The following is a 24,455-nucleotide window of genomic DNA, read 5'->3' on the forward strand; positions in this document are numbered from 1 at the left end:
GATAAAGAAGCAACCCTACAATTTTAGTGAGAGACCCACAACAATTACATGATCCCATGTGAACAACAATTTACTAATAGTGGGGAGGAAGAACTCTCTTTTAACAGGAAGAGACCTCCGGCAGAACCCTGCTCAGGGAGGAGCAGCTATGTGTCGTGACTGGTTTGGGAATGAGGAGAAAGAGAAGAGAGACAGAAGACAGAATGTTTATGCATTCAAATGGAAATATGTAAATATATGGGCGAGGGGGCATCATGGGAAATCCTCCAGCAGCCTGAGCCTATAGCAGTACAACTAAGGGGGGTTCAGGGTCACCTGATCCAATGTTAACCTTTATCAAAAAGGAAAGTGTTAAGTCTAATCTTAAAAACATATAGTGTGTCCGCAGTCTGAGAGTGAAGTGCTCCATTGGTGCTCTGATGTTTTTGAGATTTGAGGTAACTATTATGAGGTCTGATCGTTCAGAACTTTTTATGTAAGGAGACACATTTTAAACGGATTCTGAATTTAACAAGAAACCAACAAAGATGATTTCTCTCTGTATGGAAGAAATATGATCTACTCTTGACTAGCTGACCATAGATAAACAGTTAAACAATAGTTTCTACTGTCAGTGCTTGTTTTGCATATACTGTATGAAAAGTTCATAGGTCACTGTTGTGATCATACCGTACACTGCTGAGTATTTTTAGAGTCTGAAATGTTCACTTTTCTCTTTATTGTGCTACTGCTGAAAACATAAAACATTGCGCAACATTATTTTTTATTGTTTATTCGAGAAATATTTTCAGCTGCTCCCAAATTCACAAGGGACAAAAACACCAAGTAGCTCCAAAAGTTATAACTAATAGAGCCACTACTTTTGGTTTTTCAATGTGTCGGTTTAATAATTGTTTACAACTCGCTGTCCATCTATCCATTAAACACAATCCTACTGCCAGCATTCACTCACCCAAAGAAAAGGCCCAAATACACCAAACTTCTTCTCTTTCAGAAAATGATTGTGGTGGACATGAGTTAAATTTCTTAACCTTTCAAAGAAAGAAAAACAAAAGTATTTTCACTCATTCTGCCACTGGAGATCAATTTATTTCAAAATCATTTAGAAACCATCATTAACAAACACAGCAAGTTACTTCTGTACAAAAATACAGCACATGAGCAGCGCTAAATATGGACGGGCTTTGTTTTTTTTTTCTCTTTTCTTAGTTTTTCTTAGTTTCTCTTGGAACAAAACCAAAACCATGTAGTCTCCGGCTTTATTAAAGGAAGCGTCCCAATGGAATAGGCAAAAATAATGATTAAAAAAAAAACTCGGACAATCTAAGTGCAATAACTTATTGCACTGGCACAATCATACATGGAAATACTTGATTAATATACAAAAAACGCTTAAAGCCATAAAAAAATGTGAACAAAATTTCAGCCTTTCTTCCATGGCTACTTTTCAAAATAACAAAGAACATAATTTTACATTTCTCGGCAATATTAAGGTAATACTTCATTGGCTTATCTCTTGTGGTCCATTATTTGACAAATAAGCAAAACAAATGTACAAGCAAACGAACAATATTATTTATATTGTTCATATTCACACAATATGACATTACAACCATGGATTTCAATTGCTTTATTTCAGTAGTATCAACACGGACGGAGCTGCAGAGGAGTGGAGCACTGAGGGAGTACCGGCAACGCAAGGTCAACTTGACAAAGTAAGGATTGAGCCACACATTTCTAATCTTAGAGGTCCTTGTCTTTTACTTTGCTGAGGTTTGAGTACTCTCTGCAGGGAATATATAAAGAGAATACATCATCTGGTCCTCCTTAAATGGTCTTTCCTTGCACACACAAAGGTAAACGTTAACATTTTTGATGTTCTGAACAGAAAACATGGTTGTACATGCCAGTGCATGTGAGTCCCTCTCTTTGGGATATCTTCATAAAGAGACCAGAATGACACTAAAAATGAAAAGACAATGTAGAGGCTGAGCAATCAGCATTTGTCCCAAGAAGCAAATAAGTATTTTATCCACCTTTTTCTGTGCAGTCACATCATTTCAGATTATCTGAATCCTGTTGTTTTGCTCTCTTTTGCTTGTGCTTGTTTCCATCGCACTGTGCACACAGTGAGACAGAGAGGAGAGGAGTAGTAAACGGACAGTTCTTATGTAGCACGTTTGCTTGTATCAGTCCTAGGCTTGTATTAAGCCTAGCTCAAGACTAAAAGAAAACATTGACAAGGATCCCCGCTGAAAAAAGTTTTAGTCCAGGACTAGAATTATTCCAAGTCCAGGAAACTAAACCTTGACGATTAAGACCAGTAAGCAACCACTAAGAGGACAGGGCCATGCAAGGTGTGGGCCTGTCACTGAGATTAAACTGGGTTTGCTGTCTTGCCCAGAAAGGAGAATCAAACTGCTAACCCTCCACTTCATTGTCAAATTATTCTACTACCTCAGCCGCAGCAGAACAGAAAAGGAGAACGGCAACGCAAACTTTCATCACCACGGTGGGCTCATGATCAGCTGACTTAAAGCACATGGCTACCATGCAATAAGTTTCACAATGCAGACGTCAGCCAATTATCATGACTGGATTTTGGTGTTTTTGGCTGTCATGTAAAATACCTTCCTAACTGTAACGGAAATATGAAATGAGGGACGGGAGCAGTGGCCAGCGGGCCCTTTTGTTTTGGTTTGAGATGCTGACGCAACATTTAGTAGTTGAATAGACAAGTATCACCATTAAAAGAGGGTTTTTTATATATTGCTGAAATCTCAGATGTGACTGCAGCAGTGGGTCACAGTAACTCAACAACTATAATCATATACACTTGATCAATGAAGTCATTTGTCAAGCAAAAGCACCAAACAAACTGTTGAATTGATGTTTAACTTTATCTTATGTTACCATAAACTGAATATCTTTGGGTTTTGGGCAGCGAGACATTTTAAGACGTCACACTGGGTTTCTTGCCATCATCCACGCAGGAGAAAAGAAAACCGATATGTAGCCCAGCATGCGTCATAGAGAGATCAGCCAAAAGGCTAATGAAGCCTGTCTCTAGCCTCGGCCTGGAGCCCAGCTCTGGTGACAAGCTTATTCCGGCGGGGTAACACACACACAGATACCCCTACAATCACTGGACATGCTCACCACATTCCTGTAGTCCAGCTCTAATGTCATCACATTGACCAAACATTACCAAATGCTCTTCGGGACGATTAGGCCCACTGATTTGGCCTGCAGTCTCTGGCATGTATAAGATTCTGTTACCAAGCTATGAATTGAACCTTCATCCCTGCTGAAACCACGTCTAGCGATGAAGCGATCACTTCTGTGTGTGTGCAGTATGTCCCCACCGTGTAGACTGTGATGTACTGCAGCTTTCACAGGGCAGAAAGGCTCACTTTGATGCTAATTAACTGTGTCTATTCCTGCTGGTTGCTGATTAGAGCTGGCGTGGTAAGCTGGTGTTGAAGGTTGCTGCTGTGCATTCCTGTGCCTTGTCTGCCAATGGAGACACCATTTCCTGCAACCTGAAGCCTGAGCCTATTAGTTGAACCTGTGGAGGGAACCCTGGGAGGGAAATGACAATTTCATTTGAAATTGCTGCCAATCCAAGCCCTACCCTCCACCCAGACTCAATTGGCAGGCCATGTCTGCTCTCGCTCAGTTAGACTCTGTTCACTTACTCTGCCCTTCTCTGCAGGGAAATAAACTCCCAACAACATACTAGTGAAATGTACAGAAATGAACTGGTTTATACAGTGGAACAGAATGGTGTGTGGTGGGATGGTCGGTATAAAAGATAGGATAAAGAAAGCAAATGATGTGAATCAAGATCTGCTCTTTAAATGACTAAACCATACTTGGCATTATAGGCTATAAGGCTATGAGAACATTAATAAAACCAGGTTTGGGTTTGCTGAATTTTACTGAAAACAGCATCATGTTAATCGGTTTTTTGGGGTGTAAACACCATAGTTGCATGAGACCTGAGAGATCAAGGAATCAAGAATGAACATCTAGGTGATATTCTCATCTAAGTCACACCTCTGCTTTTCTCTCACTTTCAGCATCTGCTGATTATCATAGACACAGTTCTCTTGGTTGCATCATCAGCTGCGGTGGCCTCTGTTATCTCCACAGTCTCTCCCTGTTCATTTGACCTGTGTTATCATTAGTGCTCGCCTCCTCCCCCCATAGTGCTTGCTGACGGCTGCTCCAGGGCAGGGGCCTTATGGGGGCAGGTTGGGATCGGGCTGGAACATCATGTAGCCCAGGAGATGGCTGCACTGTGTTCCTTGGCCTTCATACGCAGCGCAGCTATGCTGGAGGACTTTCGATCTGGATCAACATTGAGATCATAGCCATTGATTCCCCCACCGATCCCAGCGCCCCCAAACAGACTGCCCATATGAGTCTGTCCCATGTGGCTGCTTCCTGGACTTGGTACGCCCAGGAAGTCAGAGACGCCTCCAGGACCGTGAGGGTGAGGGGGCATGCAGGAGGGCATAGAGTCACAAGGCACGACACAACCGGGCACCGGAGATGCCCCGCTGCTGCTCCCTATCCATGAAGGGTTCTGGATCTGGAGAAGAAGAGGAGGAGATATTTTCATAATAACTGTTTTTTCAAATGAACCCATCAAAAATATTAGTCCTGCTGTAGTAATAGTCACCTGCACAGAATTGTTTTTGATTTTTTTTTTTTTTTGCCACATCAGCTGCTGTTAATAGTAGAACACCTCAAATTTAACACTTAGACTGAAGAAACGTTAAGAGAGAGAAATATTAGATCTAAATCATTCCAACTACAATTTTACTGCTGTGGTATGTTAACGCTGTGTTCAGAGGTTTCTCTCTGCCCCATAATAATAGCTATTACAGGTTTAATTTCACACTTCCTAACTGCAATTCTGATATCTGCCATCAGGTGTATCTGTAATGTGCACACCACTGAGGACTGAACATTTACCTGTGCATAGTTCTCAGGTCGAGTGAGCAACGGCAGCTCGTAAGCTGTGGAGAAGTGCGTGCGGACCTGTTGCATCTGGCCAAAACGCTCTCTCTTCCTCCACTTGGCTCTGCGGTTCTGGAACCACACCTGCGAAGAAAACAGACTATCAGGACAATACCTCTAACCAAATAGAGACCAAACACTATCAAACAGAAATGTGAATATCCTTCTTAAACAAGGCCATTAAAGCTCCTAAAAAGTACACCGAGTGCTTTAGTTTTTCCCACAGAAAACTGGGCCATCTTCCTGCTAAGAAAGACAAAGTAAAAGACCACATAAAATGAGGACAGTGAAGCAAATAAATTCTGCCGCACATGAAAGTCCGAGCCCCGATTTTAAGACTTGACGTGTCTTTAAAGTGCCGTCCACACTGAGCTATTGATGTGAAAATGGTGAGTCTCCCCTGGTGCTGCGTGTTTCAGCTCCTCCCTTTGATACACAGACGTCTGCCTCCCTTCAGGCTGCCCGCGTCGACAGATCCACATCTGGGCCTGTAGCCGTTCATAAATCACTCTGAGAAAGGTGTGCTCTCTCCCACATGTCAGCACAGTGGGATCCAGTGGGGAATCCCTCTGTATAATCCATGGAACAAATGTTGAACTTTTGACCAGGACATATATACTGTATATATGAGCATATAGTATATGTATGTGTGTATATTCATCTTTAGCTTTACTAAGCATTGTTTGTAGCACATGAAATGACTACTGCTCTTCAGATTTGTAGACTTGCTACTTCTCAGAGGGTTGAGCTTACAGGAACCTGCTGACAGACCAAGTGCAGGCTGCTTAGTCCACTTCTCCATGACTGCAAAGTAGAAGATGGCTATGAAGGACCGATTTCTAGAAGAAGTAAAGGCTGAAGCCTAAAAGAACTCCCCAAGAACACTTTTCCCCCCTAAAATCTTAGTCTTAATTGATATGATGCCTAATACACTGTAGAAATTCATGATGTTCTACATACTGGAAGACAAATCTCATCACTTTTGCTCTTCCAAAGGTTTCTTCCTTATCTAGGGTTACACGATATTGATGAGTGTGGATAAAAATAAGGAAAAATAGATACTAGATATTGATTACACACATACAACTACCTGGTAAAATAATTAATGTTTTAATAAATGAAGAATTCATTTGTTCTAATAACAAACAATGAAAATAATATTCAGTTGCAAACTTAGTACTATTCTGTTTTATGTAGCCCAGTTGTGTGTCCTATTGTTTTGGGAACTAAAATGAAAAGAAGATGATCAGCAAATAATACCGTACTTTGCAAAAGTACGGTATTATTTGGCATAGGCATGAACACATTTATTCTTCAACACAACCTGAACTCTCTCAGGCAAACTGTGGGAATAGTTCTTCAGGCTTCTTGAAGGACATTTAAAGGTCTTTTTTGGGTGTTAGCGGTCTTTTGTTCTATTCTCTGTGAAGATTTTGAGGTCTGGGCTCTGGGGAAGCCATTACATAAGCAGTAGTGTTCTACAGTGTATGTTTTTCTATCCAGGTATACTTTTACTGCATTGTCAGTATGTTTGTGATCATTGTGATGTTGAAGCTGTTGACAATCAAATGCTTTCCAGCTGATGTTGCAGAAGATATTGACCGGATTCTCGACGCCATGGACTGAAATGCAGCTCCAAGCCATGACAGAGCCTCCATTGTATTTTACAGGAGACATGTTGAGGAGCTAATTTAGCCATTTAAATCAGCTGTGTTGGTTCGAGGACACATCTAAAACCTGCAGGGACACCGGCCCTCGTGGACTGAGATTGCCCACCCCTGCTGTAGACGCTCACTGCAGTTCCTCTCTTCACTTTCTCCGTACATATCGACAACCAGAAATATAAAATCTACCTTCATCACTCCAGAAGAGCTGTTGTCACTGATTTTCAGTCCAGTCCTTGTGTAATGTGGCCTTTTCTCCCTGTTTCTCTACCTTCAGAATGACTTCTTGACAGCCACCCCTCCACTCAGGCAATTTCTGATGTGGTCCCAGTAAAACAGTAGATGGACGGATCTCACATGTCCTGTGTCAGGTATTTGCTGGATTTTTCCCCCTATTTTTTTAAGGACCTGACCTTTTGATAGGCCTGTCACTTCTGTCACGGTGTGTTATCTTTGACATTTTTTGTAGATTCAATAAAATAAATATGAACAAATGATGCGCTTTTGTAACAGTTGGCTAGTAAAAAAGTGCCTAAAGATACAATTTAAAAGTGATTCTTTACTAAGATGCGTTTTACGTACATCACTGGTTCCCTTGAGTTCCCTTGAGTCCCCATCCCTTGAGTTAGATGCTTTTTATATTTGAGTGATGCATAAGTCAATGTTAGCTGGGTTAACAAACAAGAAAAAACATTCATCTAAAAATGGTCAGTTAGAAAGATTGGACTGAAAATGAGAGAAAAAAAAAAGAGCCAATGTCCAAACAAAACCTTAGACCATTTTAAAAACTTCTGAGAAAGTCTGGCGCCTTGGAAGCAAAATATAAGGAAATAAAGGGTAGACCAAGACTTTTATACAGTACTGTATGTTTCAAAATAGTCAACAGATACAGATTAAACCATACAGATTATCACAGCAACTGCATCTTTCGTTAAACGTTTTTTTCTGTAGAATTTTCTCACATCTCCTTGCAAGAGAATAGAAAAAGCAGAGGGGGTTGCTGGGAGTCTCCACATGTTTATCTGTATCTATTTGTTGGTTGTTTGAATCTTATCCTCCCTGGAGAGAAGGGGGAAACTTCTTCAAAGAGAAAAGAGAGGGCAGCCTCGGTTTGACACAGGGGTTAGGACTTGGATTGTTGGGCTGATTCCCAGCCCAATCAGCTTGTGGTTTTCACAGTCCCTGACATGCAATTTCCCTTCAGTCATCCCCTTCAAATCCCCACTCTTGTCTCTGGCCATTTCTCTCAGTCAACAATAAAGTTTGGTGGCAGAATTGAGCACTATCGTACAAATGCATATTTGCAAAATGCTGATTTTCTTATAGTAAGTAGTTGACTTTAAACATATGAGATAAGACCACCTATAAGCACCCTAACCTGCAAACTCATCGTCTCATTTTTTTAGATGCATTGACCTCCTAGCAAAGTCAAAGTGAATAACATATCCATATGTCTGTATTTTTGCAAGAAACTGACGTAAAGAAGTCTCGTCTGACTCCGACATTCTTTGGGTCAGCTGGTGAGATTACAGAACAGCTCACCCTTACTGAGTGGTAAGCTGATATGCGAGGTTGTGACTGAACCCCAGTGTCAAGGTGAGGGGTTGGAGCCCTTTGAATTATCTCATATGTTTGGAAGTAGGTTTGTGGGTCTATTTTATACTCCTCCTGAGGATTTGGGATCTATTATTGTTTAAGATTTGTCATGCCTTTCTTTTGGTGGCTCTTTGGTTACACAAGCTCATAATATCACAAGTTTTCAAATATAAGCCCCAACATGAAAACACCAACATTAAGTTTCATTACAGCTTCAGTTCCACAAAGATATGTTACTAATGTGATTAATGTATTACCAGCTCAAGGACTCAATTTCCCTCCAAATATATGCAATTCTGGAAAAGTTTGAAAGATGGCGTGTAAGTTTGTCCATTTACTAACTCGCCACAGGTAAACCACAAGGTCTTTATGATGTCCACGGTACCCTCCTTTAGTTTTATAGTAAATGTAACAGTCTATTGATACAACAGTGATTGGTACAAGCCAGGTACATTGTAAACAGTCAATCACAATGTAAACTTACTTATATTCTAAAGCCATTTCAGACTCTTCAAGAATTTTTCAGTGCCCTGTATGGAAAATAAGTTTTTCTTTCTCAGAAAACCTAAGTTTTTCGTTTTAATTGTGATTTTGACAAATAGAGATGCCTCATTCAGTTTTCATACTGTGCTGGCTCCACATGATATGTAGCTAGACTTCCTGGGTTTTTATAATATATATATATACATGCAGGACAAGAGCATCTGCTGGATCAACCATCAGAGTCGTACTGCACTTCCCTCCGTCTTTGTAAACTAGTCTTAATTTTTGATTACCTGTATTATGAAAATAGTCACATTTCATTTAAATATTTATAAAACTCTTTGAGGAAATGCTGTCAGAATAGCAACAGAGCCTGATGAATGACCTTCTTGATTCTGGTCTTAGATTGTTATCAAAAATATAAAAAAATCACATATTTCAAAGCTCTGCTGTCAGTCACCCAGCGCCGTTATTGTACTCCCACTCCTGTGTTGAAGCTCAGGCTCTTCTGTCCCTCGCCACCCCGCCCCCAACTCCGACCCCTCTCTCCATGTCTCTCTCCTCCCTCCGTTTTAAGTCAGTGAGGGGAAGTGGGGATATTGGAAAGTGAGATGGGAGAATGTTCAAACTGGAGCTTGTTTTCATTTCATGTTTAATTTCCTGATGCCTAAGCCCTCGGCTTTCCGCAGCTAACCCCTCTGACCTTTGAGAGGCGTGCAGACAAGAGCAGTGGACCAGGCGTGCACACACATACACACAGGATCACACACATTTGCATACCATGTTATATTCACATTTCAAAGTTGCTCTCCAAAAAATGCAGTATTTTAACCTGGACCCTCTCAAGCACTTACTGGAAGCTTTTTCATAAACAGTTTCTGAGCACATATATTTCCCTTGTCTTGGTTTCTGAGTGTGTAAGGTTTCACAGAGAGTTTGCTCTACGTAGCTTTTCCTTTGAACGGCAGTAGGAACAAGACCCCTGCCAAATAGTTTGGCAGAGAGATAATTCGGGGAACATTGTGGAGTCAGATGTGTCCCTTGCTGCTCCATCTCTCATAGTCCCTGACTTATAAATTCATGTAGTTCTTGAGAAACTGAAGGTCACTGCTGTCTTTGTGCAAGCAGTTTTCCAATTAACATAAATTGTTTTAATTGTTTGTCATGATGAACACCGGTGGTTAATAATATATAAAACCCAAAATGATGCTATTTACCAACTACGCACACTCACGACTCCTGTTTATTTTATTTTAGCAGACATCTGCAAGGAAGGTGGCTCAGTGGTCTTGGAGCTCAAATAGCTTGGCGCTGATACAGTAATTGCTAAAGACGCTGACAGCAAAATGCAGCTTACAGAGCCATTAAAGAGCTTTATTTATGCTCCAGAGCCAGCAGGCAGAGAGAAAGGAAGAGGGAGAAAGGGAGGGCAGAGTCCACAACTCCAAAAGCAGCTTTGAAGTCCAGCCGTCTCACCTCATCTCTGTCATCTAGGACCACTGCAATTGATAGACTGCCTCAGCAGTCAATCACATACAGCCTCCTCCTCCTCAATAAAAAGTAGGCCGTATGGTGAAGTTCAAGTCACGAGGCTCTGAGCTAATTGCTTCTAAAGAAAGTAATGGCACCAGAAGTCACAGATTGTGTTATTGGAAAGCTGCAGCCTGATTTTATGAAGACATTCAACATCAAAACTGAGGATGAAACCGTAGGACCTTGACACTAGCAATTTGGCAGAAAACATCTGTATTCTGGATTTCAATTGCTGTTGTTTTGCAGATGAAAAGGATTCTCGATTGCTTTCCGAGCATCGAGTGCCCCTTGGTATTCAACAATTGGATATCCCTGGACTTTGTCTCAATGTACCTTCAGTTGAAATTGTGGGGTTTAGTCTTGATTGCGTGCATATTTAGGGTTTGATTTTAGACGTATGGGTCAAACCTCACAGTGACTCAACAGAGTCTGCAGTGTGCCTGTCAGATGAAGACGTTAATTATATTCATCTGGGGCATAGATGGGTCTGTGTGAATGCAACATGAATGTACTTATTTTACTGTACCACCACAAGGACCAGGCCCGGTTCTCTGTCCCGGACTATGTCTCGGACTATGTGTGGAAATTGAAACTGGCATCTCAAAGTGTTTTTTATATCCATGCCAAAATAGCTTTGATGGTGTTCCATGTGTTTTCCCTCGTTGCCTCCAGAGCTGTGCAGCGAAGTAGTTTAAACATGGCGGTGTGGGGAGAAACCCTTGGCCTCTGACCCTTTCCAGAGTCTACACCATGTAAGTGCTAAGAGCAGCGTATTCCCTAAGTCTCCTCCATCCCACTCTGATCTAAAACTGGCAGGCACAAAGACAGATGGAGAACAATAGGCCTTGCTGTCTAATGCTAGGAACAGTCTTTGTAACTCTCAGCCTTCCCTGTCGGTTCCCCCAATGATTATCAGCGTGCAAACAACTGTACTCATGGAAACTATCTTAACAAGACAGAAGGACACCATCAGCTGCTTCAGCAAGTGCACGAAAATGACATATGTTTGTATTAAAGTCTCAAAGTTCTCCAGTGGACAAACAGTTGTTAATTTCCCACTCACAATGCAACATTGTCTTTAACACGATCATGCTCATTCCTAAGCTATATGTTTTATTACAGTGCCAATAGAATCAAAACACCTAATGTTTTTTTGTTTGTTTGTTTTTCCCTGAACCATGACTCTGAGTGGGTGGGGGGAAAGCATGTGACCTGGTCTGTTTGATATCTCTATGCTGGTGTTGTTCTTATCATAATTATGTTTGTCCACAAGTGCAACTGACCAATCACACTGTTGTGATGTTGCTTTGGACTGTCGAGGAAAACGAAAAGAAATGATTATGTTCATATAAAAGTCTCTTCTGGGACAAGCATTACAACTGTTTTTATTAATTAATGTATACAATATAATAAATATATTTTCAAGTTGCTAGTGATAGGTTTGGTCAGTTGCAATCTTGATCCTGGATCAACATTTTTGTGATTGATATAGGAACAACAGCAACACGGGGATATGTCATAAAATAGATTAATTGTGTATTACAGTAATTTGTTTCGATGACATAAATAAAATCTGGTGATATTTTGATTAGATTCATTTTCTCTTATAAATAACGGACTTCTTAGCTTATGTCAATGCAGAAAGGTGCTTTTCAAGCGTAACCCTCTGTTTTGACTTCATCCTCACCTGTACACGGGCCTCTGTCAGGTCTGTCCTGAGTGCCAGCTGCTCACGGGCATATACATCAGGGTAGTGTGTCTTCTGGAAAACCTTCTCCAGCTCCTCCAGCTGGTAGCTGGTGAACGTAGTGCGATTGCGCCTCTTCTTGCCTTTGTTGCTCTCGGCCTCGCTTTTTTCCAGTGGGCTAGAAAGGTCCGACCCCGGGCGCTCGCTCTGCCCCTTCACTCCAGTTTCCTTTAGGTTCAGGTAGCTGCTTTCCATCCCAGGAGGGTCGACGCTCTGGGGCAACTCAGACTCTGTCAGGCTGCTGCTGTCCTTTCCTGTATTTTGGAGATAAGAAAAGTAAAGAAGAGGTCAAAACGTTTATTTTTAACAGTTTGGTCTTTTAAAGGGGCACCACACAAATTTTATACGTTCTTTTTTAGTTCAAAATGCTCTCAAGCACTAAATCTCTCAAGTTCTCCTTCTGTGGCTTCCTGTTACTGCTCAAAACTTTAATGTGGAATTTAAAATGTGAAAATACAAGCGTTTGGGTGAAGCATTAAAAGATGAAGGTAATACTTTATAACTATACCCACAACTAAAGGTGTAATTCCCCTGTAATTAAATGGAATCTCAATGTATTTTTATTTAAACTACAGTGTCATTATATTTATATATAAATACTTAAAGGTAGGTACACTAGAATAAGGAGCTAACAAATAAGGTTTTTGCATGAAATAAAGAAGTAATTATACTATAAGTAGAATTACGTAGTGCATAATGCATGCCTTTTAATTACAAGAGAAGGACAATTAAATAATACAAAATTATGTTACCAACTTAGAAAACATCCTCAAAATTGACTAAAGTGTGGCTTTACTGTGAAATCAGTTCATTTGTGTAATAATAAACAGACAGTTATCTTTCTGACCATCTTACAGATGAATAAAAAGCGCCATGTGTTCTCAGTAATAGTCCCACGTTTACAGTTAGAACATTCATTAGAGCAACGTGTCTTTAAAATGTGGCTGAATGATCACATTCAAGCCACCAAGAGTGTCTGCTCATCGTCATATTACAGCATCCCCACCAAATGACATTTACTTTAAGCACACATAATCTCTGTGATGTTTTATTTTAAGGTTCAAAGGCCTCGTCTGTGTGCAGCAGGAAAGAAAGTTTGAAAGATATGTCACGACGCATTGGTGTGACCTGCGACACAACCCTCGAGCCCTTCTCCCCTCACATCTCTCAATCACGCCACCTGAAATCCGAGCCACACAAAATCCTGTGCGTCTCGGGCCGTGTGTATGGCGGGCCTTGTGTATGGGGGCAACCACGCTTACCCCACAGCCTTCCCCCTGAGATGTAAACAACATTGTGTTTGTCACCTTCAATTTTCAGTGCATCCATTTTGTTACAGACCTTGCTCTGTTCCTGTCAGCACATGCTGGCTTTTTGTTTCCTTTTAAGAGATGAAGAAAGCTGTCCCTTCTCCTTCAATAAACAAACAGCCGTGTGAATAAATAAGCAGAAGGGCTCTGGTTGCAGGCCAGTGAGAACAGTGTGCTCGGTCAGCCTCTGTTTGCCTTTCCTGCAAATGGGCATGGAGAGTGCCCTGTCCTAACTGTATTGGTCTGAAACCAGCGCATAATGGTCTCCTCCATATAAACAGACTTGTGAGTGTTGCGCAACACCACCATTACTTTAATCCAACAGACTTTTTCTCAGAGTTAGGAAGTGCCAAATGATTGAAAGTTATGGGCTTGTATGCATGCATTTGCTTTTGTCCTGAGTAACGTCAGTAATTGCTGTGTGTCATTCTTAGAAAGTTACCTCACTGAAAGAGTTGACACCTTTTGACACACAGTGAGTCACAGAGTCTTGTTTTTTAGTGGTTAACAAGATGACTGAATAGTTTTAGGGTGATGGAGTTAGGCGGTGGTTGTCTGCAACAAGCATGTTTGTTTTCATGGATTAGTACGCTTTGGGCTTGTGTGTCCCACAATGAGATGTCAATAGTCATCCCCTCAGAACTGCTGCAGCCCTTCCCTGCTTTCTGGCTCAGACCTACATGGGCTGAAACACTAATGGAACAACACAGCGTTGCCCAACTGGAGTTCATGTCCTCATACAGCAGTGGCCTACCTGTCAGACCTTTTTACAGTCTCCATGCAGGCAGATATTCTGACATCACCAACCCCTGAGCTGGCCTCGTATCCTCGAGCTACGTACAGTCATTTTATTCTGCCTCTGGGCAGGAGCATGGCTCTAGTGTTAGTAAAGTAAGACGGGTCAACTCCAGGTTCCTGTCTGGCATTTGCATCTGTGAGAGAAAATCCAGTTATGCCCCTGAGCAAGGGGCACATATCCTGTGAGACTGCAGCTGCACACAGATGAGGAGATGGGAAAAGGGTAGGATGGAGTGTGGGAGGTACTCCAATTTGTCAGTGCAATTAAAAAAAATGATTTAACATTTTTTTTAAATACACATATTTCTTTTCTTATCCAGACATTGAATCCGCTGATCAATGCCAATCCCATTACCGTAACTAAATGTGAGGCTACCGTGAGCAGCCTGCTAAAGGCATAAGGACTGGAAAGATGAGGTAAATTGCTTGCCTGTCACTGAAAAATTCCACCAGGAAGTAACATATATATAACATATAGTCATGTAAAAGAGGAAAACTAAGTACACCCCATGATTCAGTAGCTTGTAGAACCACCTTCACCAGCAATAACCTGAAATAATTGTGTTCTGTATGACTTTACCAAATGTCTCACATCATTGTGGAGGAATCTTGGCCCACTCTTCTTTATACGGTTGCTTCAGGTTTGCTGGCCTTGAGGTTTGTAGCAAGAACTTAAGGTCTCTTTGGTTTCTGGAGCATTTCAATTACGTTGAGGTCGGGCTTATACTGGGTTATTGTAACACCTTTATTCTTTTCTTTTTTACTCATTTTGCTGTAGATCTGCTGCTGTGCTTAGGATCATTGTCTGTTTGCATACCCCAGTTTTGCCCAACTTATAGCTTTTGGACAGATGGTCTCACATTTGATTCTAGAATACTTTTGTATACAAAGGGGTTCACTGGTCGACTCAGTGATCCTAGGTGCCCAGGTCCTGTAGCTGCCAAACAAGCCCAAATCATCAACCCCCCACCACCATGCTTGACAATTGGTATGAGGTGTTTGTGTGGATCTGCTGCATTTTCTTTTCACCAAACGTGGCACTGTGCGTTATGGCCAGACATCTCCACTTTGGCCTCCTCTGCTCAAAGTCAGAGTTCTCGTGGTTTGTTTAGATACAACTGTGCAAACCTAAGCCGTACTTTTTTTAATTTTATTTTAGAGAGAAGAGTAACTTTCCAAACAAGCCATACTTGTTCGGTCTTTTTCTAATTGTACTGCCTTGAACTTTAACATCTAACATCTTTGTCCTGCCCTTGCATCCAAAGAGCCATTCTGAGCTATGTGCTTTATATCAGCTGAACCCAGAAACATATATTTCAATCCAGTTTTATTGCACTGATGCACACACACATTTAACTTTCGTGACACTTTCAGTTGTGTGGTGGCATGCTGTATCTTATATCCCATTTTCAGCACTCTGATGGGACAACCCAGTGACAGTGATTGTGTCAGCACTTCATAATGTGGTAAAACTTTGCTCAAGCGTGGTGGAGGTATAACGTTAAAGGGGAACCTTTTTTTGAGGCAAAGTCACTCATCTAAACAGATTTCATCAGATCTGAGTGGTGAGTCTATACCACCAGTGTGTTTTTATGCCTCTTACACTGTTTAAACTGCGGTTATGAGTCTCTCTCCATTCATTTAGGTTGGGACTTGATGTTGTTATACTGCAGTATAACAACATTGGATTGCATTGGAAATCCCATAAAGCAGTATTGACTATTTGCAATCATTTGCCTCAAGATTCCTTAACTTTGTTGTTCTTTCGTTGTTCTTTGGCGATTTTGCAGGAGAAATTGAGACTGTTACGAGTCAGATTTGATCACCTGGCTGTATTTTGCTCTTCCTGAAATCTATTTATAGATGTATTTTGGGCTTAGCTAGTTACTAGTCTACACAGTTAGTTAACTGGCTACAGCATACATCCCTATAAGTGTTAATAACTGTCTCATCCATCAGATCCAAGAAGAGACTTAATCAGGGATTTTCCCACGCTGAACTCTCCCTTTAAGTCTCTGAGCTTAACCCAGTCTTTTACCGCCATATTTTACACTGGAATCTGCAATAATCAACATCTTTTGTCTGTCTAGTATGCCAAACTCATCCCTTTTCTCTCTGTCACGCTAACCACACAGAATCCTTTCCCACAAGCATCTTTCAGTTTTCCCGCATGCTGAGCTGTCTCTTCTGCACGCTGCTCCGGAGAACACAGCCATCACACACTGCTTTCTTTTGGGAGCCAAGATTCCACTGCGTTGGCTCCGAATTTTTTTGGCATTCACAGGAATGTGTTTTTGACAGTTGTTCTAGTTTGAGCATTCAGCAACGTATATGTGAATGCACCATCTGCGCAATGTGCCAGTTTCTCTGTGACAAGCTGCAGACCTCTTCATTTAGCCGAGGTCAGATGTTTACTAGGGTCAGCAATTTAATCACTGCTGAAAACAGAGAGAAAACATCAAAGTGTAATTTAACTGGTTGTAAAGCAACAGGGCACCCTCTCGGTTTTTATGGAACGGGACAGGGAGGGTCAAGTGAAGCCAAATAAAAGAAACACTATAAATTAGTAACCTGGGGATGGGTTAATGACCAAACACTAAATAGGGAAGGGAATGCTTTTAAACAAAGTGCTCTGAAATGTTCTCTCAAAGCATTCGGAGCTGACAGCAGCACTCCACCAAATAAAGTCAAATATTCCTTCAGGTTTGGTTGTCAACAAGTGACTATTAATTTACAGTTAATGTCGGCTCGCAGACACGCTTCGGCCCGGATTATTTTTTTTCTGTACACCACTAAGACCTGATGTTGACTGTTGTTTCCTCAGTGGAAGGGAGGCTCCCAGATGTTCCTGAGGAGAGATCGATGCCAGCGGCTCATGCAAGAATGCAGATTCCCTGGGAAACAGAAAAAGTCTTTCTGTTAAACCTCACTGCTGTCATATTACCTTGGGCTGGGTCGCTCACTGTCTCATATCAAAATGCGCAAAAAATAGTTGTGGGGTTAAGGTCGTTTGAGGGGAAACTAGTGGACGAAGAACACAAGTGTCTTTCTTAAATGTGGAGAATCTTGAGAAAAACATTCATGTGTTTGAACTGTATATAAACTGCATATTAAGCATTAAGATAAATAACATTTGCCACTCTTGGCAAATGTAATTTATTGGCAATGTAATGTGGCAATGCTGCAACATTACAATTAGGTTGGTTTTTACAAAATCCCTCTCTTCTAGTAGATCACAATGGCAAGCAAATTCTTGCCATTCCCATGTCTCTTTTTGATCACACTACAGTCCTGTGCGGCCGCCATATGTTCGCATTGTTCAACAACCCTGCAGAGGTTAGATTAGAGTCAGATTTAACTGATGAAAGTAGTAAAGGTGAAGCCACAGAGCCAGACTCAGCACAACAGGCCCCACGGTGTGTGCCAGCTGGCCCGAGTCAGTCGCTTTATTTTTGGTATGTGTGTTACCTTCGCCTGCAAGAGGGATGACTGAATGTTTAAGCAAAAAAGCAGCAAAACACAGCAGCAAGAGTGAGTGCGGGAACAGATACAAGCAGGAACTTGACATTGAGAAAAACAACACCCCACAGAACAAGATCTCGGGTTGCCAAAGCTATATGAATGTATATTTCTTTTCATGGCGGGCCAGTTACTGCTCCTTTGCGTCCCAAGTCACACATTTATATGAGCCACTGCTTCCAAGCATTCACTCATTACGTATTCGAATTTATTCTGGTTCGCAGAAGCATGCTGGTATGATCACAGGTGTCACTCTGGCGCTCGCGTTTTTGCTAAAATCAACACAATGTGTTAGTCATCAGCACATGTGTATCCTGTGACATCACTTCCCCAAGCCTTTTAATGCGTACTTAGAATACTGTATTTTGACAGGACGCTTTTAAAGAGCTGCCAGGACTTTTTGAGCTTGTGTTTTGGTTTTCATATGCTGAGAAAATGTTTTACATATCACAGGATGCTCAATGTCCCGCTGAGGAGGAGGAGGGGTTGTTTGAAAGTAAGAAGATTGACAATTGTTGTACTTTCGGAGTGTATAATTTGCTTTGGTTATTTTGTGAAGAGGCGAAAAGGATATGAGCGTTTAGCCCGAGTTGTACTAGTATTACCACAATACTAGTGTCTCTCTGATTGCCACCTTTAAGCCTTACTTTTATTTTATAAATACTGAGTGAGAATAATCTAATGATTGGTTTATGTTCATGAAACAATATGATCTCCTCTCTGAAGCGAGCAGCCCCTATCAAAGGCAAAAAACTGAAATTAATTAAAATTAAACAGTGAGTTCAATAAAGTGCTGTGCACGTAAACAGTCGTTCCCACACATGTGCCGCTTTCCTGGAAACCCTCTCATTTCTCTCGAGTCTCTCAAATCATTACCCAATCTCCATGTCCGTTTCTGACTCCTTGCTTATTTGTACAAGGTATTGTTGAGACAGGGTTATGTAAACCAGTCCCACTTTGTCATCTTGGGGACTCTCTGTAGCTTTGGAGATCTGATGTTTGGGGAGTATGAATAATAACTATAGGATCCAGTAATGCACATCTGCCTTGCATTAATGCGGCCCTCTCCTGCGGCGCTGACCTGCATTCCTCAGCTCTCGATCAGCTCCAGGGATTTTTATTTCATTCATCGCCATGTGAGCAGGTAGGCGGCTCCATCCCTGTCTTCACTGCAGGACAGTCTACCTGATTAACGTAGGCTTAGAATGAACAGTCCCACCGATCGGAGCCACTACTGTGCACGGCTGCATGTTGATTCATGCTTCCTGAGTCAGGGTTGTTTTCTGCTTTTTCTACAGACGTGGTTTATGAGACAATGTTGTATTATTAATAAACAAGATGTAAGAGTATATCCACACCACCTGAACCCAGATGTTTTTTTAATAAAGTAAAATTTAAAAAAAGAAAAAAAGCTTGAAATATTTTGATTAATATTTAAATTAGATTTTAAAATATTTCTTAGATTTCTATAACTTTACAATTTTCTCAGATGAATTGTACTGAGCTGCACTGAAATCATGTGAATGTAAAGGTGTTTCAGGGGTTTTGGAGCTCCTAAATCAAAGGTGTAAATTTAAAAGAAGAACTGTGGATATTATGGAGCAGTTATTAAATACATTCCACGATAATACAAAATTCCAGTTCTTTGCACTTTATGTATATTTTAAAAATGGCAGTTCTAATACATATCTAAAAGAGATGGCCTAGCTGGTTGCCTCTCTTTTGGGTGTTTTGATGTATGAAAACAATTTCATGTAAAATCTTCAGAATGACATAGAGATTTGCCATAAACAGCTTTAGAGCCGTAGCTGAAGTTACCACATTCAAAATTCCCTTTGGGGACAAGTTCGTTTTGTCATCATGATGGAGATAAAGCATCAGCATTGAGCAATATATCTCCCATTGAGGACCACACATAACAGCACAACCCTGTTGACGCCTGAGGCTTTGGCAAGTCCCCAAAGTATCCTCCCCAGAGCCACGATGCCTTCATCTGGCTGCAACATTTTCAATATTAACATTGCACAGCTCTCCTCAAGGGAGGCAATGTTGCATTTAATGATGGTGTTTAAATGATTCTGTCAATGCACTTGCCAAGTCGATTTAGTTCAGTGCAGGGGTGCTGAAAATGTTGGAGGCAGAAAAGGTGACAGTTCAGACTAAAGTGAAGAGTGACACCATTTTTTTCTCAGAACAAAAAAGAACACTTTGCACTCTGTGGCTGTGTGATGGTGGTTATACAAAAATGTACATACTGCCGGTCTCCTCTTCACAGATCACGCAGAGCAGAATTAGACCAAAGCACTTTTATTCATTATGTGTAATGAGCAGTTTTTAGATCTCAAATTTTGGAACTTTTCTGAACTTCAGTGACAACTGCATTAGATGCATTTAGGATGGATTGCTGCAAAGAACTCGATTCACTTTGTTTTAGCTGTGATCCCAACAGATGTTTTCGTCTATATCACTGTGGTAAACATCTGGAATTGACGCCAACCGGTCTGCCTCAGTGTTCACCAAAATCAGATTTTTGATGTAGAATATTATAGAGATATGACATAAAAATATTTAAGATTCCTGTCTGTTACTTTGTTCACTCTATTGCCCTTTTGACCTTTTGTCACTCGGAATAATTTGAATCGGATCCATCGGCTTAATAAAGTTGTCTGTTTTGATTTTAATAAAAGCAGAACCTTTTCTTTTGCCGACCTTAAGCGTGGCTCCAGAATTGTCGTGATTGTCGCAAAACTGTAAAGCTTTCATTATAAACGCTATTTAAATGCATTTGGTACGAAGTTGACTACACGGCCAATTAAGGGACATAAACTAAGCATTGGTTTTGGCTTATAAATCTCCATCAAATGGATTAATTAATATTAACAAAGACACCTGAAAAAAGAAGAATTTGCCCTTTTGTGTTTACTCTCACAGAATAAGCAGGACGTGCTGGAAAGAAAATTATAGGCCCATTTCCTGCACATCCAAAAAATTCTCCAAAAATTAGGCCTTATGTTTCATAGGCTGTAAGGCTGAGGGTTCCGCGTAACGCAGACAGGTCTCAAAGTGTCCCAAATAATAATAATAACAGCAATATTCCACGAGTTGAGTTTATTTGTCAGCGATCAAGATAATTTATTGTTGACGATAACATGCAGCAGTTTTCGTCAACAATAAACTGCAGACTGCACTAATGCAGTCTGCGTTAGTGCTTTTATTTTGTAGCGCCAGTGCGCAAAAAACGGACAAAAAGTCGATTTAAAGGCACAAAAATACCAAACTGCCTTTGGTCAAGGCGCCTCATTAAATCAAAATAAAACCCAGAGGTTTGATGCATTAATTATAACTCACCTTGCAGGTGTACAAGTACCTAAAATCCTTTAATCTCATTAGACTTGTAAAAAAAAAAAAAAAAATCAGCCTACTTCTAATATTTACTTTTTCTGCAATTATCCGGATTTAAGGGCTTTAATGTGAAGGTTATGTTCCTGAGTCAGAACCAGTTCTGCTCAAAGAAAATAGGTCTGTTTTTCAAAATGTGTTTTCTTTTCATACCTCGGCTTCTCCAGTCAGGCTGATGGTTCAACAAACGAACTTATGGCACACTAATGCGCAACACTTTCTCCTCCTCTCTGCTCTACTTTGACAGCTTATTTTCACACCGTGTGTTAGACAGTACTATAAATTGCACTTATTGCTTGCAAATGTCCGGTCCTGCCTCGCATTTCCGTTAAATTTCTGGCCAACACATATATTCCCTGTAGAAATCGCACTTTGTCTTGTGCGCACTCACCATAGCAGGAGATGAGCGTCCCGTTGTGTGCGCTGTCCGGGTGCAGCTTGCTGCCTTCCGGGGGAGTTTTGCAGGTCGGTCGTTGCATGAAGAGCTGGTATTTGTTGAAGGTGCCCTCCTCAGCGCCATCCAGTGACTGGCAGTCCGGCTGGAAAGGACTCCTGGACTTCTCTCCGTAAGCCTGCCCTTTACCCGGAATGAACGTGGGACTGTATTTTGTTTCAGTGGTTGGGAAAGTCCTGAAAGGGTTCGCTTGGTGATCTCTACTTTGCGCAGTAGATGTACTATAATATGAATCCATCGATGTCATATCGCAGTATGAGACGCACGTATCTGCGTTCATACCTAAAAAGATATATTTAAAAAAATCCACACGGTTCTTGTTTCCCTCCCCTTCTACAGACAGCAGATATTCTCCCAAATTTCTCTGGTACTGACAGGCTCACACTGCCGCGCTCATGCACACACACTCTCACACTGGCGCATCTGGGACTGGTTAAAAAATGAATCAGATGTTTTCCAGAGACTGCAGACTGAACAAATGCTAAAAGCCCCCTGAAGGTTTGTCGGGGTAAAGAGAAATGCCTTCCTCAAGCTGATGCCGCCTCAGTAGCCTACAGTGGATCAGACACACGCACACGCAGCACTCCGACCTTCAGGCTCGACGCACGTCTGAAGTAGGGCCCACACCGAGCTTCAACCTCCGCTATTATGCAGCCAGTAGAAATGGGAGGTCAAGCTCAGAAGGGGGACAGCTTTTTTTGTAAACACGCGGGAGATACAACACATGACATTAATGTAATTAGGGGATGAATATGACCGCTTTGATTCCTGTTGTTGCATGGCGTAGGACCTTAACCTCCTACTTAGAGAAAAAAATTATATCTTTTTATTAACCTTTAATAAACTGACTCTTCCCTTCCTTTCCGAGGAAGCCAGATGCTTATTAAATGACATTTGTGGAAACATTTGTGTTCCAAATATGTGGGGGAAAAAGAGAGAAAACAGCACAAGTGTAAATGTATCAAGCCGGAAATTCGAGCAACAACAGCTCCTAAATTCAGTCGTCGTTAGACTTCAGTGTTGCATAAATATTTTGTTTGTGTTTATGTTGTGGAGGCCCGCACGAAGCGCATTATCAGGGGGGTCCGTTACTGCGCACACGTCCATTCACAGTGGAGGAGAATCAGAGCATCATTAAGCAGCTTTGCCATTTGAAAATGAGCACTTGTAAATATCGAATTGGCCTAATTATGAATCGTTAAGCCCATCATGCTCGCTGAAATAGGTTACTTGGCTTCGTGCGCAAAGATCTGGTACAACGAAGCAATTTGCCTTTTCTAGACTATAAAACGCTGGAATGAAGCGGTTAAGGAAACAAGATGGGCCTTTATGTCTGTCAGTAGTAAAATTGGTTAAGCTGGCTCAAATCACGTCCTTAATTTTTAGGATATTGTCAAGATTACCTAAGAGTTTGAGAGACAGCGAAAATGAGAAAAATAAATCCCAAATCTTTTACAAACTGGAGCAACCGAGCGTGTCTGATTCGCATTAATATCACATGGTGACATGGTAATATACATGGTAATAGTCCCTTAATATTTGGCCAAACATTATTATTATTATTATTATTATTATTATTATTATTATTATTATTATTATTATTATTATTATTTGTTTCTGCATTTATTTTTATTAATCTAAATTCTCGAGTCCTCTTCTCTTTCTTTCTTTCAGGTTTAATTAATTTTATAACTTTAATTGTGGCTCTTGTTTAGCAACATGATGCAGTCCACATCTGCAGCCGTGTACTCTGCCAGCAGGAGGATTGAATTTCTTAAAACATAAGATAAAATGAGACACCAATAAGCGAATTAGCTCTATTTTTAAGCTGTTAGCGGTTTGTTTTTGTTGCTTTTTTGCCCGAAGCAGTAATCTTTTAGTATGCATCATGTTTCTTTCTCTGAGGAGGTCCTTTTTTTTCACATTTTAAATGTGTTCACTTGTAAAATAAGAAAAGAGCTAAGTGACCGGTCGAGGCCCGGTGCACGTGCAGTCTGTCGGCGATGTCCTGTCCACCGCCGGCTTCTCTCCGGCTGTCCTTAACGAGACTTTTGACTGATTGTTAGTAAAAGTCTCCCGCAAAGAGACATTTCAGATATAATGAGTATGACTCTGGCTGCACACCACACCGACCCCAACTTTTCTTTAGTCATTTTCTTTTCTTTTTTTATTTTGAGCCTGTGTTGCGGCTGGTAATGTGAGGGGCGATTAAACCTGTTCGGCTTTTATACTTCAGATCCCTGCAGTTTATTTCAGCTGTTTTATGTCTTCGTGTCTCGACGAGAGCACGAAGCACACGAATATAAACGAGCAGCAGAAAGCTTGGCTCCCACAGAATGATCAGCGTTTGTTTACGTTATCAACATTATGATCGTATGTGAGACAGAAGACAAGACAAACATACGGGTTTTTAATGCAGTCTGTAATTATTCATTTCGCACTGTTTTCTAATGACAAGAGAGATAAATAATTTTTAGATCTTTTTTATGCGCTAAAACCGAAAGTTCCTGTTGCCTTTGAGTTCTAAGACAAAAAAAACTTTTTCTGTTATTTGGATTTTTGAGTATTAAAGTTAGCACATTTTATAATTTTACCAGGCTTTTCTTTGCAAATAAAGAGGTTTGTTTGGAGAGTGTTTAGCTGGTGTGTGTGCACGACTTAAAAAAAGAGAGAATTTCTACATGCATGATTTTACCTCATTTATAGGAAATCAATATAAGTGGTATGAATTTGAAATGTTTTGCTGTGCATTTATATTTCTATATTTTTTTATTATTATTTTCAGAGTAAGATCCTACAAAAAAAAAGAAGAAAATACAAATCTTTTAAGGTAACCGTGTCACAATTAAGGAACAAGAAGTTAAAGGTTGTCACACAGCTCTCCAAACCGGAATAACAGAGTTTCCCTTCACTACAGTGTATAT

At 40.8% G+C, this 24,455-nt stretch overlaps 1 protein-coding gene across 1 annotated transcript; it reads right to left on the reverse strand.

Annotated features, from left to right (window-relative positions):
- Window positions 1–23,002, reverse strand: LOC146515316 (homeobox protein aristaless-like 4). The gene is made up of 4 exons (XM_085166774.1): window positions 21,469–23,002; window positions 11,992–12,305; window positions 4,984–5,112; window positions 1–4,597 (listed from the first exon to the last, which is right to left on the reverse strand). The coding sequence occupies exons 1-4, from the start codon at window positions 21,809–21,811 to the stop codon at window positions 4,277–4,279; spliced, it is 1,107 nt and encodes a 368-aa protein (XP_085022900.1). The 5' UTR covers window positions 21,812–23,002; the 3' UTR covers window positions 1–4,276.
- Window positions 23,003–24,455: the final 1,453 nt, after the last annotated feature.

This window comes from Neolamprologus multifasciatus, chromosome 7, assembly GCF_963576455.1.
Source record: "Neolamprologus multifasciatus chromosome 7, fNeoMul1.2, whole genome shotgun sequence".
In the NCBI taxonomy this organism is placed as follows: domain Eukaryota; kingdom Metazoa; phylum Chordata; class Actinopteri; order Cichliformes; family Cichlidae; genus Neolamprologus; species Neolamprologus multifasciatus.